This window comes from Mercurialis annua, linkage group LG1-X (assembly GCF_937616625.2).
Source record: "Mercurialis annua linkage group LG1-X, ddMerAnnu1.2, whole genome shotgun sequence".
In the NCBI taxonomy this organism is placed as follows: Eukaryota; Viridiplantae; Streptophyta; class Magnoliopsida; order Malpighiales; family Euphorbiaceae; genus Mercurialis; species Mercurialis annua.
In genome coordinates, this window is record NC_065570.1 from 61996345 (window position 1) to 62011228 (window position 14884).

The window sequence follows — 14884 nt, forward strand, 5'->3', positions numbered from 1 at the left end:
AATAAAATTATTTGATATTATCATATTTAACTATTAATTTAAAAATTATAAAAGCTATAATAATTTTATCATCAAAATGATTATATATAAAATTTTAAAATTTTATCATTAAATTCAAAACATTAATTAATAAAATTATTATTTTATTGAACATCGAATAAAAAATTATTTGTACGTTTTGTAAAAAAAATATTAGTATTTGTTTAAAATAATATAATTACAAAATGAAGTTGACATTTTTGTATTAAGTTTTAACTAACTATATATAAAAAATTACTTAATCATTTAATTGTTTTTTTTGAAAGATTTGTTTTTACTTAATATAAGATAAAGTTACTGATAGAAAAAAATATTTACATTTAAATATGTTTAATATAATAATTATATTTGTAGAATAATATCATATTAAACTACTTTGAGTAATTATCTCTTTTTATTTTTTTAACCTAAAAAATAGATGTTAACTTAATTTTATTTTATTTTAATTTTTGAGATTGTAACAATTACATGGTGATTAAAAGAAAATTGTGAATGAAAAAAACTCGTGAAAACAATTTATTCTAATTAAAAGATAATTCACAATATATGTAAAAATAAATAAAACAACTAAAGGTCATGGTCCGTTAATTGTTTTTGTTATCTTTTATACTTATATCACGTTAACGATATTTTAAATTTGTGAGTGAGTGGAAGTTTCAAATTAGAAGATTATTTTTCTATTATATATATTATAATTAAGAATACACATATGAAAACATGCATATATATAATATATATCTTCATAACGTTCAAAATAAACTATGAAAAATTTCATACTTTTGATCTATTCATAATTTTTTACTGATTTTTTAAAGTATTACTGTAACCTTTATTTATCTATAATTAGAAAAATAAAATTAAAGTGACTCTATATGAAAAAAATATTTAAAATAACTTTTTATATACTATAGTATTAAAATATATTTATAAAATGCCATAATTTATTTATCTATAATTAGAAAAATAAAATTAAAGTAACTCTATATGAAAAAAATATTTAAAATAACTTTTTATATACTATAGTATTAAAATATATTTATAAAATGCTATAATTTATCAGATTAATGATTTTCAAAATAATTTAATCATTAATAAATAAAATTTAAGGATTGAATTGTAAGGTTTAATAGATATAAGAAGCTATTATGATATTTTGCCATGTTTCTTTAACTTATTAGGCGGTAAGGCTTACAGCAATTCCTTTGCAATTCTTCACTTGTTATTTTGTTTTCATACATAAAGTTAGTGCCGTTTACCAACGAGTTACCGCTCAAATGGTATAAGTGCTGGCAGCAAACTGCTAGGTCGTGGGTTCGATTCCTCCCACAAGCGCTTCCCCCTCCCCAATTATCAAAAAAAAAAAAATTAGTGCCGTTTTATACCCTATGTCGTTTTGATTTAGAAATCATGTATATTATAATAATTGCTTTTGGTTGGCTATAGGCTTTATATTACTTAAAAGGATTAAAATATTAAGAGAAAATAGAATTGCACAGTAAGTTGTATGATTTTGGCAAGCATTTCATTATTTGAAGTCCTTTATTGCTTTTGATTCTTGAAATGCAAAAAGTCATTTGAAATTAAGTGTTCATTAGACAATCAATTATTTCCCGGGTTCAAGACCTCATGGTAATAATTTGCTTCAATAGAAAACAAATAAAAAAGTAATAAAAATTATATATAAAGAAATAAACAAAAATATCAAAGATTAAAATTTAATTACCAAATCTATTGCAAAAACAATATATTACTTATTATGCATGCCCATGCTTTTTGTACAGTAATATGAAAATTAATACCAAATGAAAACATCGCACAATTCAAAAAATATTAAACCCGCTTTTTAAAAATTCATTTTAAATTTGGGTGATGCTATTTTTAGAGCATAAATTACTACGGCCAGAGCAAATATTTTTAGTTTGACCAAACTACCCTTTTTCATATATGAATCTACCTCTTTTATTTTTATTCTACTTTTTCTTCCAAAAATATCCCAATTAACTTAAATAAAAAGTGGAAATTAATTCAACAATCATGATTCTCTTTCTCTATCTATAATACAAGTTTATTATATAATCATTTTTGAAGGATTAAATATGAAATTAAATCTATTTACTTTTTACTTTTGAATTTGTATTTTTGCATAGAGTTTTTTTTAAAACATTATTCAATTACTGTTTTTTTCTCTATCTGATAATAGAAAAAAAAACCTAATTTAAAAGTAAGTTTCTCTAAAAAAAATTATAGGCATGTTTATTATTGCTCTATAACCTGAATTTTATAACAAATTTCTTATTTAAATGATTGATATGATAATTTATTAATTAGGCAAATAATACTTGCTAATTTAGTCCATAATCACATACATTTCTTATGTGTTCTTGATAAGTGAATCGTATACAATTATTCAAAATATTTTGTTGAATTGTTTGGAGATTTTTCTTTCTATTTATATTAGTTGAGGTCTTTTTAAAACAGTAAATAAAAATAAAAGAAAGAAGTAGACTCAAATCTGAAAAAGGATAATTTAGTCAAAATAAAAGTTTTTGCTCTGACATTAGTAATTTATGCTCTGAAAATAGCGCCACCCTTAAATTTTATTATTAATAATTTATCATAATAAAATTTAAAAGGTTTATGAAATTGGAGGATAATATTTATAAGTTCTTGAATATACATAATATTTTTTAAATTTAATTAATAAATTATAGTATATTATATTAATAAATTACAAAATTTTCTTTAAAGTAAACAATTAAATTATTTAATTAATACAAATTATAAAAATGAAATTTTTTGAGATCAATCACTATTTTAACTACATTAAATTTATTACTTTAATTTCAATTTTAATCTTAATTCTACTAAATTATCTATAAAATTAAATAGGACTCTTAAAAGAATTTTAAATGACATAGCATGAATTTAAATTATTGTTAAAAATATCGAAATCACCTGCGCAACGCGCGGGCATCGACCTTGTAAATTAATATGCCTGAACTTGATATATCGACATTTCAAATACAATATTGTAAAGAGAAGAAGAAAATATCGTATAAACAAGACCAAAAGTAAATTACACAATCATAGGAAAAAAAAGTGAAGCTGATTGTATTCAAAACATTTACTAAAATTAAACATATTAGTTCTATTAATTCCATAGATAGTAATATATATAATATTCATTTCATTATAATAATTATTTTGTGTAGAGAAATATGATTTTGTATTTAGAGGAATATATAAATATGAATTTAGACTAATATTTATTTTGGAATACATACCTACTTATATCAATTCATATCTACTGTTATCTTGAAGGGAGTATATCCACACTCTCTCTTTCTCTCTCTTTCTCTCTCTCATGTGTGTGTGTGTGTGTATATATATATATATATACACTAGTGTCGTTTTAAGTGTTTAACACGTAACTTGTAGTATGACTCGTTAAATTATCAAACTATAGTTTATTAGTAATAGTTTATTTATTTAATATTTTAAATAATTTATTAATAGTTTAACATTAAATTTAAATAGAAAATATCAAAATAATTAAAATAATAATTAAAGTATTATTTTATTTAGAATAATTAAAATATATTTTAAGTAATCTATTTTGGATAGTATTCTATAATTTTAAAAAATATCACATGTATTATTTTTTTTTATTCGACCGTTATAATATTTGGCTCTTTTTATGCTGGACCGAACCGGCATTTGACTATAGTCCCGACCTTTTTATTCAGACCACGTATTTGCCCTAACTTATACGCATAAGTGACAAAGACAACAAAACGAAAGATAATAAAATGCATACAAAAAAAAACACATTGTTGAACACCAAAAGTACCAAGTTTCAGAACTTTCCAAATAAACACGAAAATATGTAAATGTCCAACTTGCAGAGAAATAAATTTAAGTGGTTTATCATATGGTTTGGTTAGTTTGAATTTCAGTCGGATTAAATAGTTGGTATAATGTGTGGTTTGGTTTGTTTTAGGAAGCTGACATGTCAGCTTAATTAACTCAAATTTTTTATAAAGATGGTATCCAGGCTAAGAAGCACGGAAACTTCGACAAAGTTGCGTTTCCCGTTTCGGAAACGTTTCGGAAACCGGAAACTCTTGGACACCCATACGAAACGTTTCGGGCCGTTTCCATAAATAATAAAAATTAAAAATTTGTTAAATAATTAAAATTATTACCCACAAATAAAAAAATCTAACTAGATATCCATAAATTTTATATTCTCATTGTCCACAATACATCAAATATATTTATTTGTCTTGAATTATACTATATTTTTTTATATATTTATAAAATTTTAAATATTTAGTATATTAAAATGATTTATTTTGTTAATTATCATAAATATTTAGATAATATTTTTATAAATATATCCCTAAATTTTTGTTATTTACACGTTTCCTCCACGTTTCGTGTCCTTCATTTTGAAAAACTTTCGTTTTCCCGTGTCCGTTTCATATCGTTTCCGTTTCCCGTTTCCGTTTCCGTGCTACCTAGTATCCAGGTTTACACTTTGTTGGCATAAAAAATGGTTGGTTCAACGATGGTTATAAAAGAGACTAAATATTTCAAAATGAACTAATTAGACCGATTTTGAAAAATTTCACCCAATCCACAAAGATTTGATATCTTTTCATAATTAAATTTTAATAATAATATTGTGAGCATCATTAAAAAAATGCTTTATTCTTTAAAGATTGCTATTGATTTTGGGTTATTGATTCTGAGAGTCATTGTACTTTTCCAAAGTTGTAAAATGGTCACCGAACAATTTTTTATTCTAAAATAGTCACTGTACTTTGTGATTAGTAGTTTCCGGCGATCACCATTCATACGGTGACTTTTGTCCTACGTGGCTTGCCGGAAGCTTACTCACACCTTCCTCTTTACCATGTCATTGTCGATATCACTCTTATTTTTCTACATCATCTTCTTCCTTAATTTTTTAAATAATTTCCGGCAAAATGAAAGGTGTGAGTCAGCTTCCGGCAAGCCACATAGGACAAAAGTCACCGGATTTCATTTAGTGATCGCCGGAAGTTACTAATCACAAAGTACAGTGACCATTTTGGAACAAGAAATTGTTCGGTGACCATTTTGCAATTTTAGAAAAGTACAGTGACTCCCAGAATCAATAACCCATTAATTTTATTTAAATTTAGATTGGAGCAAAATAGCAATTTATTGAGACCACATATTTGGCCCTAAGATACTCATATAAAAAGGGACAGACACCAACAGTAAGCAAGTATCAGAGTAAAACCAGTTTGAGTTCCAAAAGAACAAAAACAGAGTCCGATTATCAATTAAAGGTGGAAATGGAAGCACACTCCTCCGTCCGAGTCAGCGTCGTTCAGGCCTCCACTGTATTCCATGACACTCCCGCCACTCTTGGTACATTTATTATTTGACTCCTCTAACTAAAGTCGCCTGTTTGTCTAGTAGGGAAATGCATGCTGCAATTTTGAAGCTTTCTGTGATATACTGTACATACATTATACTGCATATTTTAGTTGACTGTATATTAATTAGTCTTAACGTTAACGTTCATCGATCCATAATATATATATATAAATTTTGGACTGTCCATTAAATATATGTGTGCTTTCAGACAAAGCGGAAAAATTATTGGGAGAAGCAGCTGGATCTGGAGCGCAAGTAGTATTGTTTCCAGAAGCATTTGTGGGTGGGTATCCTCATTTATCATGTTTTGGCTCAACCATGGGAGGAATATCACAAAAGGGCAGACGGGAGTTCTGCCAGTATCATGCAACAGCCATTCAAGTGCCTGGTAAATATTTTTATAAGTAAATCACATCAACGGGTGACCATGAACTAATGAAGTAAAATGCAGGTCCTGAAGTTGATCGACTTGCAGCGATGGCAGGAAAGTACAAGGTAGATTTAGGCATGGGTGTGGTGGAGAAGGAGGGATACACTCTGTATTCGACTCTGCTCTTGTTCGATTCTCAAGGGCGTTTCGTGGGAAAGCACAGAAAACTGGTGCCTTCCGCAGTGGAGCGTGTATACTGGGGACGTGGTGATGGATCAACGTTTCCAGTTCTTCAGAGTCCTTATGGAAAAATCGGTGGCGCCATTGGTTTGGAAAGCAGAATGCCACTTCTGAGGACAGCATTGTATGCTAAAGGTGTCAATTAGCAATGATTGGAATGCTTAATTTGTTCATTCTATACACACTGCAAGCTAGTTTTAATTTTGAAGAATTTGACTTGTATGCTTGAGTTTGCAGGTGTAGAAATATATTTTGCGCCTACAACTGATTGCAGGCCAACATTTCATGCAACACTGAGGCACGTTGCTATGGAGGGCGGATGTTTCGTGCTGTCTGCAAATCAGTTTTTGCAGGAGAAAGATTTGCCACCGAGTTCGTCAGGCGCGGAAGAAGGCAAGCCGGATGCAGTTGTGTGCAGGGGGGGAAGTTGCATTATATCACCCTACGGAACGGTTTTAGCAGGACCCAAACATGATGGAGAGGGGGTGCTCACAGCAGACATAGGTAGATTATGTTTTCTGCATCTTAATATGTTTCAGAAACTAAACCAGCTGTGATGCTTACAGAATCTAATGTTACTGTGTAGATATTGGAGAAATAGCAACGGCGAAGATCGAGTTCGATGTGGCAGGGCATTATACAACACCATCGATTCTCAGCTTGACTGTGAAGGACCAACCAGCGAAAACTGTTACCTTCACCACTTCAGGAGCAAAAAACTGATATGTACAAGTAGCCTCCTTGCCAGCAAGCAATTTTCATGATAATTGCTCTGCTGCTTTGATAGGGAGCATATCCAATTTCAGCAAGCTTTTTTAATTTATTTGTAAAATGTAAGTGGAGATATAAAATGCCACTGAAAGTTTTTATTATTATGAAATGTGTGTTGCAGTTTTCAATTATTTGAAAATGATGCATTATTGGTATTGAATATTAATATTTCGTCAAAAAGAACGTGTTGAATATATATTTTTTTTTTATGAAAAACTAACAGCAAAAGAGCTAACAAATGAAAGCAAAAAAATTAAGGTAACACAGCAGCTTTGCCAACTTCTCTACCCCTCTTATCCTCTAAAGCAATCTCACTCAGATTTTCAGGATGATGATCTTCCAAACAAATACAGCAATCTTCACTCAGCCACCATGGCAGCTAGCCCATGCGCCATTCTGTTGGCTTCTCTCGGAGCAAATCCCTACAACACCTGATGTATCATACTAGCTTCCACAATATAATGGTTCTGATATCATTCAGTTTCTTTAATGTAAACTACACTACAAGAAAATGGACCACTATATTGTGAATGGCTCTTAATCCGGTCTTAATATGTGTATCAATAAGGACCATTCCACTTTCCGGTCCTTATATTAAATTATACATTTCATGTTACGACCATTTTTATACTCATTTCCTAAAAACACAAAAAACTCCCTTTCTGATTAAGCCTATTCATAATTTAATATTTCAAACCTAAATTAAAATAAGAAAAATATCACGGCTGAAACCAAAACAGTGAAACCAAAAATGTAAGAATTTCTGCTCAACTATTGCAGAGATATTATGATGATGATGACTTTTGAATTTGGCTAGCATCTGTAAAGTGATTTTGTGAGTGAAGCCTAGAAAAGATAGTAAGAGAAGGGCAATTGGAGAAAGAAATGGAGGCGTTTTAAATTATTGTTCATTGCCGAGTTCTAATTGCTAGTTGCAATTTTGATGATTTCATTAATTAGAGATTTTTATTTGGTTTTTGTTATCTTTTTGAGACAATCTATATAATTGTAAATTAGATTATACGATGTAATATTTATTTTTAAATTTTATAATTAAAATTTAAATTGTGTTAAATATAAATTACAGTATTCCAAAATAAATTAAATGTTAAAGAATCAAAAACATCAAAACAATTCTAACAATTCATTTATCAAAACATAAATGAAATAAATAATTCAAAGGTCATAGAAGAAAAATATTCACACAGCAAAATATCATCATTACTGACAAATAAATTTATAAAATATTCGTATAATAATAAATTAGTAATCCATTATCTATATCTATATCTATATACTTATATAATTGAGAGGAACAATTGAGTCCTTTCATTAAATCTTACCAAATAAATTTTTTTCATTAATTCTCACCAAATAAAACATTCTCATAAGTTACTTATTTAAATTATATTTATTTTAACGACTGTTTTAATCTGTATTAACTTCTTCTCTACACATTATAATGTTTTAATCTATATTAACTTTTAATCTTTATATTTTATAGTGTTTAATATATATTAACTTCTAATCTCTACATATCATTTATCTATTAAATATTAATCTTTAAAAAATAAAATGAATCAAAAATTTAAAAAATATTTATTTAATTTTTATGATTTTAACATTACACTTTATTTTATTTTTACCAAAAATATAAATTATTATTAAAATAGTATTAATATTAAAAATCGTCAGTATTTTCAAATAATCTATTATTAACATTAAAAGAGATTTTTATTTTATTAGTCTATAAATTATGAATTTTTTCACATTTTTTATATATATATTTTTAATAAATCTATTAATTAAATAAATTATTAATTTGATTCCGCATAAATACGCGGGACTCGCGTCTAGTATCTATATAATTGAGAGGACCAACGGAGCCCTCTCATTCTATCTCATCAACGAGAGCATTCTTAATAGTTTCCATCTTATTTAAACTACTAATTTTAATTTAATTATTTGATTATAAATTTTTATCATAATTTTTACTTATGGTTTATCTTTATAAATATTTAGTCAATTTTACAAAAATTTGATAATCACTTTAAGAAGTTAAGATTCCTAAATTTCATCCACTTTCTAAATTCAAAATAGAGACGAAATCTGAAAACGAATTCAGTTATCAGGCTGTTTTATCATTACAATTATGCGAGGGTAAGAGTCTATTTTATGTCAAATTCAAACTTTTGTAAAAATTCACTCACATTTTTAAATGAATTATTTAATTATGATTTTTTTATTGAGTTTAATTATGATTTATTAATTAGGTTATATTTAATATATCCATAAAAAAATGGTTATATTTGATATTATTTCAGATATCATCTACTAATTAATAGGTATATTAATTTTATATAAACTCAACTACCAGTTAAGTCACAATTTTAAGAATTATTATTATAAAATATTATCATTTTTTTATATTTTTAAACATATAACTTTATTTTTAAAGTACTAATTTTCCTATTATTTGGTACATATTTACTACTTTCTGCCTCTCTCTTTTTTTGCTAAAATGTTTCATATTTTTTGTATTATACTTTTAGTTAAAATGTTTCAAATTACATTTAAAAAAATTACAGATAATATTAGAGTCATAACATTTATTAAAAAGCAAAAATATGTTGGTTAACAAGACAAATTTAAATGCTAATTCGGTACAAAAAATGTTTAAAAATAAAAAATAAAAAATACATTATAGGTATTCACTATTTTAAATATATATATATATATATGATCATTATGAAAGAAAAGAAAAAAAAAATTCATATTTTCCGTTTCAATCATGAAATAGATAAAATATATCAAAAAATGCATTATGGATAAATAAACTAAAACTGTGAAAGTCTAAAAATATGTATACCCAATTAAAATGTGATATGATTCATTTAGAAGATTATTAGAATATATTTTAATTATTTTATTAGTTTATAAATTACAAATTTTTTAATTTTTTTGAAATTATTTATATTTTTTTGATTTTATTATACTTTAAATTAAATATAAACTGATTCCGTGCAAATTTGCGGACTTACGACTAGTATGTCTAATAATAAATTTAACCTAAAATACATCGGTAGAAGAAATAAAGTAATATTTTTAAATAGATATTTGGAATAGATATTGTCTTCCAACAAAAAATAAGATGTAGAAACGATCATTGGATGTTAATTTGAAAGATTTTATTATAATGAATTTTAAGGCGCAAGTGAGTTCGTAAGACGCTCTCTTGATTTAAGTGAGGTCGCGAGTTCAAACCGTACTCATGTATGCAGCCGTTTAAAATTTGAGGTTAGAGTCAGCCTACTGTAAGAGACCTATACTATTCGGATGAAGATTAATTTGAATGTGGAAGATTTAAAGATGTTGTCTCATAGTTGAAGTCCATTCACAAAATCTCATGAATCACGTGAAAAAAAAAAGATTTTGTTATTATGAAATGTGTGCTGCAGTTCAATTATTTGCAAATGATGCATTATTGGTATTGAATATTAATATGACGTTGAAGGGATAAATAGTAATGCTAGTATTTTCTGGGTGGGGGTAGGTAAGAAGTGGTTAGGGTGTGCATTATTCTGATATAACCGAATTAACCTGTAAAATCAAATCGGAATTTTAATTTGGTTCAATTTTTTATTGATACGGTTCAATTATAGATATAAATTTTAAAAATTTCAGTTATCTTGATTCGGTTTTCTGTTTAAAATTTCAAATCAATCGAATTATCCGAATTATAAAAATAAATCGTGTCATTTTGTAATTTTTAAAACATTAAAGCATTTTTAGGATATAAATATTAATTGCCTAAGAAGTTTTTTTAATCAGAGCGCGATAGAAGTTCTACTCTATATTAGGTGTTAGCGGGGTTAACAAAAATTAATTAATATAAATATTCATTTTTTAAATCAGGCGAAACAATTGCCTACAGGAAATTAGGGTCGAACTTCTAACCTATGGATGTACGGGGAGGGATTTAGGCATTAGGCTAAACTCTCAAGTACCCCATTACTAAATAAATTTATTTTATTTTTTATTTTTAAAAATTAATTCTAATAAAATTCAGTCGTTCAAAATAAACAACCGAAATGAAATATTATTTTGGTTCAGTTACAGTTTGATGTCAAAAAATAATAATTTTGATTTGATTAGAAAAGATCAATACTATTTCAATTTTGATTATTTTAGTTATGGTTTGGTTCGGTTCACCTACCGATACACACCCCCATTTACAGTTGTAGTTGTCTTGTTCCCTGCTTGTAATGAATTTTTCTGTCATCTTTAATTTGTGGACAAAACTAACAGACATTTTTAATTTTGTGAACACGACCACATCATATGGATATTTCAAAATTGTTGACTTCACTTTTTAGTTTATTTAGATAAACTATTTTAATTTAAAAAAATATATAATAATTATCTTTATTTAATCAATTAAAGTAAATTGGAATAAATTACAAATTTAAAATCAAAAAATCAAATTAATTTAACATTTAATTTATTAAAAATATTAATAAAATAAATAATTCAAAGATATATAGGAATTCTTTTTAACCAGAAACAGTAATACGATAGATGATGAAATGTGAGTTACAAGCTATTACACAGATTGCAAAATCAATCGTTTAATCAGAGAAGCCAAATAATTAGCAACAGTATTAAATTGTCTATAAATTTGTTAAATCGAGCAATGAAAAAGAAAAGACCGGAGGCGCCAAATATCTTGACAAATTTTCCAAGGTTTATAATTTGCAATAACTCTTGAATTAATAACTTGCGAAACGTGAAAAGCATCACCCTCCATAATCTCCCGATTCTATTTCCGGATCATAATTCAATTAAAAAACTCTTGTAAAGCTAAAAAAATTAAAATATTGAAATTCCAATATGTCGAAATGAGTATGAAACCCAAGCCAATGAACCCAAAAGAACCTCTGGTCACCGCTGCAATAACCACATGATGCAATTGAAAAGTAGCAGCACCAAAGTTGTTTTTGATAAGGTTCAAAGGCGGAATAATATATTTCATGATCAATATGGTTGTACTTTGCAGATTATGCAAACCTTTTGCTGCAAGATTCAGGCTTTTGGTATATGCTTCAGCTGCAGATTCTGATACACATACTTCCAGCTGTTTCCAATTGGATTGCCACATCAACAAGTGGTTAATCTTCATGTTATTAGCACGCATCTTGCATGACTAAGTTGACAAGTGTTTGTGTTTGTTAGAGTTAATTAGAGGCTATTTTAGTCTTTTATATTTTCAATATATCAGTGAGTATATATATTGATTATACTATTGTACTTCATAATTTTTTATCATTAATAGAATTTATGTTTTTTCTCTCAAAATTTGTCGTTTTCCATTTTCCGTTTTCCGTTTTTCGTTTCCGTGCTGCCTAGGTTAGGACTGTGACATTAGTTTCTTGTCTAAATTATCCTAATTAAGAAAGGAGGATAAGGTTGCCAATAATTTTGGAACCGAATATTATTCCCTTCGGAAAAAGTTATGATTACTTCCACTAAAAGGCTCAATAGTGTGGGGGAAAAAAAACCATCCGACCAAACCAACAAATTTTGGTCGGTTTGGTTTTACATAAATAGTTAATTTTGTTAGTTCAATTTTTATAGAAAAAATCCGATAACCGGTAATTTGGTTATCGGTTCGATTTGAATTTTAAATTATCTAAATTAATCAAACCGACCGAATTAGCCGAAATTTTAGTTTTTTTATTCTTTTATTTGAATTTTTTCTCATAATTTATCGATTTTAACCGAACCAAACGATCTATTCAATCGGTTCAATTTTTTTTATCTTATTTGGTCAGTTTAATTTTCGATTGTTGAGTTTGGTAATAACTATTCGATCGAACAATTAATTCGGTTAAGAAGATGTCGGTTCGATTTCGACCGAACCAACCAAATGCTCAAGCTTTCTCAATAGCCACCTACATTAAATTCAGTACATGGGCGAGAGCATGCTATTAATTCTTCCACCAAAAGACTCATACCGACCGACGACCGTATGTTGTTACTTCCACAAAAGGTAATTATTTATGACTATAAAATATAAATATAGCAAGTCGTATTTAATGCTTTTAAGGACCACTTTTCATCCCTTCTCTAAAACGTGGTCCCTAAAGATACAATTCAAATTCAACTTTCTACAAATCAAAATATATTTATAGATAAAAATTAGTCAAATATAAAATTAATATGACTAATTTAATAAAAATAAACATAAATTAAATATTTATTATTTTTTTACTTTATATCAAATAGTCCAATGCGATTAATATTATATACAGGAAAAGTATATAATTTTTATTTTGAAAAAAAGAGGTGCCACACGTTGTAAATGTAAAATAAATAATGGCAATAAATCCTAAGTTGTAGTTGTCTTGTTGCCGTGCAATGAATTTTTCTCTCTTTAATTTATGGACAACATCAATGATCTTTAATTTGTGGACAAGATCAACACCCATCTTAATCACTATTGTCATATCATCACCATGTGGATGAATACTTTAAAATTGTTAATTTATTATCAAAAAAGTTGTTAATCTAGTTTTTTAGTTTATTTAGATAAAATAATTTAATTTAAAAAATATAGAATAATTATATTTATTTAGTTAAATAATAAATTATACTTTTACGTTATATTTTTATTTTTATAATCTTTGAAAGTGCATGTATGATATTTATATACTTGAGAAATAATTAAATATGTATAATTTTAAATAAATAAATTTTAAATATTATCTATTTAAAATGCGGGGAATATAATATTAGCAAAATTTATTAATTTGTCAATATTGATGTATTTTCCTACTTGGCTTAATGATGTCAAAAAGGTTTAAAAAAATTATTTCTGTAAATTTATCCAAAACTTTAAAGATTTACAAATCTATCCAACTTAACTATTTTATTGCATAATTATATCTGTTTGCCAATCAATTTAAATTTTGCTAATTTTTCATCTCAAACAATGTGTTTTGCCTTAGTTTGCTCTTTTGATATTTTTAGATTCAAACTTACTATTTTTTGTGCTTTAGCAACCGAAAATTAGAGAGTTTAAAATTAGATTTTGATGCTGATTATTTTTTAGAATAGGTGTTAGATTTAGAATTCTAAAAAATAATAATTAGAAAATTAATATATGAATTCAATTAAAAATTAGAATATTGTTATTTAATAGACTATTTTGTACCAACTTTTATTTTTCTATTTACACGGCAGTGTTTTATTCGTTCAATTCCCTTTTAAAGTGTATAGCTCAAAAATATCTTTTAATTTATACATATTTTTATTAGCACGTTATACGGTATAAAAAAGTAGTAAATAAAAAGTGGGCTAAATAGCATCACTCGTTAGAGAATTGAAAACCTTACATATAACAATTTATGTACAAATGACCAATTTTAAAAACACTCAATCTAATGCTTGTTTTTTAAAAATAAAATGAGCAAAATGCTACAAATTTATGTAAAATACTCCTTCCGGTTCATAATATATATCTCATTTAGTCAATTCACATAAATTAACAAATAATAAATATGTCTTAATTTGTATATACTTTTACTAAATTGTCCATATTAATGCTACTCCCTCCGTCTCGAAACAATAGTCCACTTTATTTATTTTTTGTCCCAAATAATTGTCCATGTTCCTAGTAAATCACAATTTATAGTGTTGATTTTTTTATATTGTCTTTAGTTAAAATTTACCATTTGACGCTAGACTTAAGTAGTAATTTGCCCCCTCAACTTGTAAGCAATGTGCAATTAACACACAAATTAACTTTGTGGGCAAATTAGTCATGAACTTGTATATTATGGGCAATTAGTCTCATTTTTGCAATTTGCCCCTTAAACTTGTAAGTTATTTTTCCCTCAATTGACAATTTTTCCCATCAAATTTTAAGTTAATTTTTCAAAATGGGGCTAATTCCCATAATCAGTAAGTTCATGACTAATTTGCCCATAAAGTTAATTTATGTATAAATTGCCTATTGTTTATACGTTGAGTGGG

General features: G+C 26.6%; 1 protein-coding gene across 1 annotated transcript; it reads left to right on the forward strand.

The window, feature by feature from the left end:
- The first annotated feature begins 5308 nt into the window (after nucleotides 1-5308).
- On the forward strand, nucleotides 5309-7010 carry LOC126672443 (bifunctional nitrilase/nitrile hydratase NIT4B-like). Its single transcript, XM_050366496.2, has 5 exons — nucleotides 5309-5460; nucleotides 5678-5857; nucleotides 5921-6214; nucleotides 6317-6583; nucleotides 6666-7010. The coding sequence occupies exons 1-5, from the start codon at nucleotides 5385-5387 to the stop codon at nucleotides 6800-6802; spliced, it is 954 nt and encodes a 317-aa protein (XP_050222453.1). The 5' UTR covers nucleotides 5309-5384; the 3' UTR covers nucleotides 6803-7010.
- Nucleotides 7011-14884: the final 7874 nt, after the last annotated feature.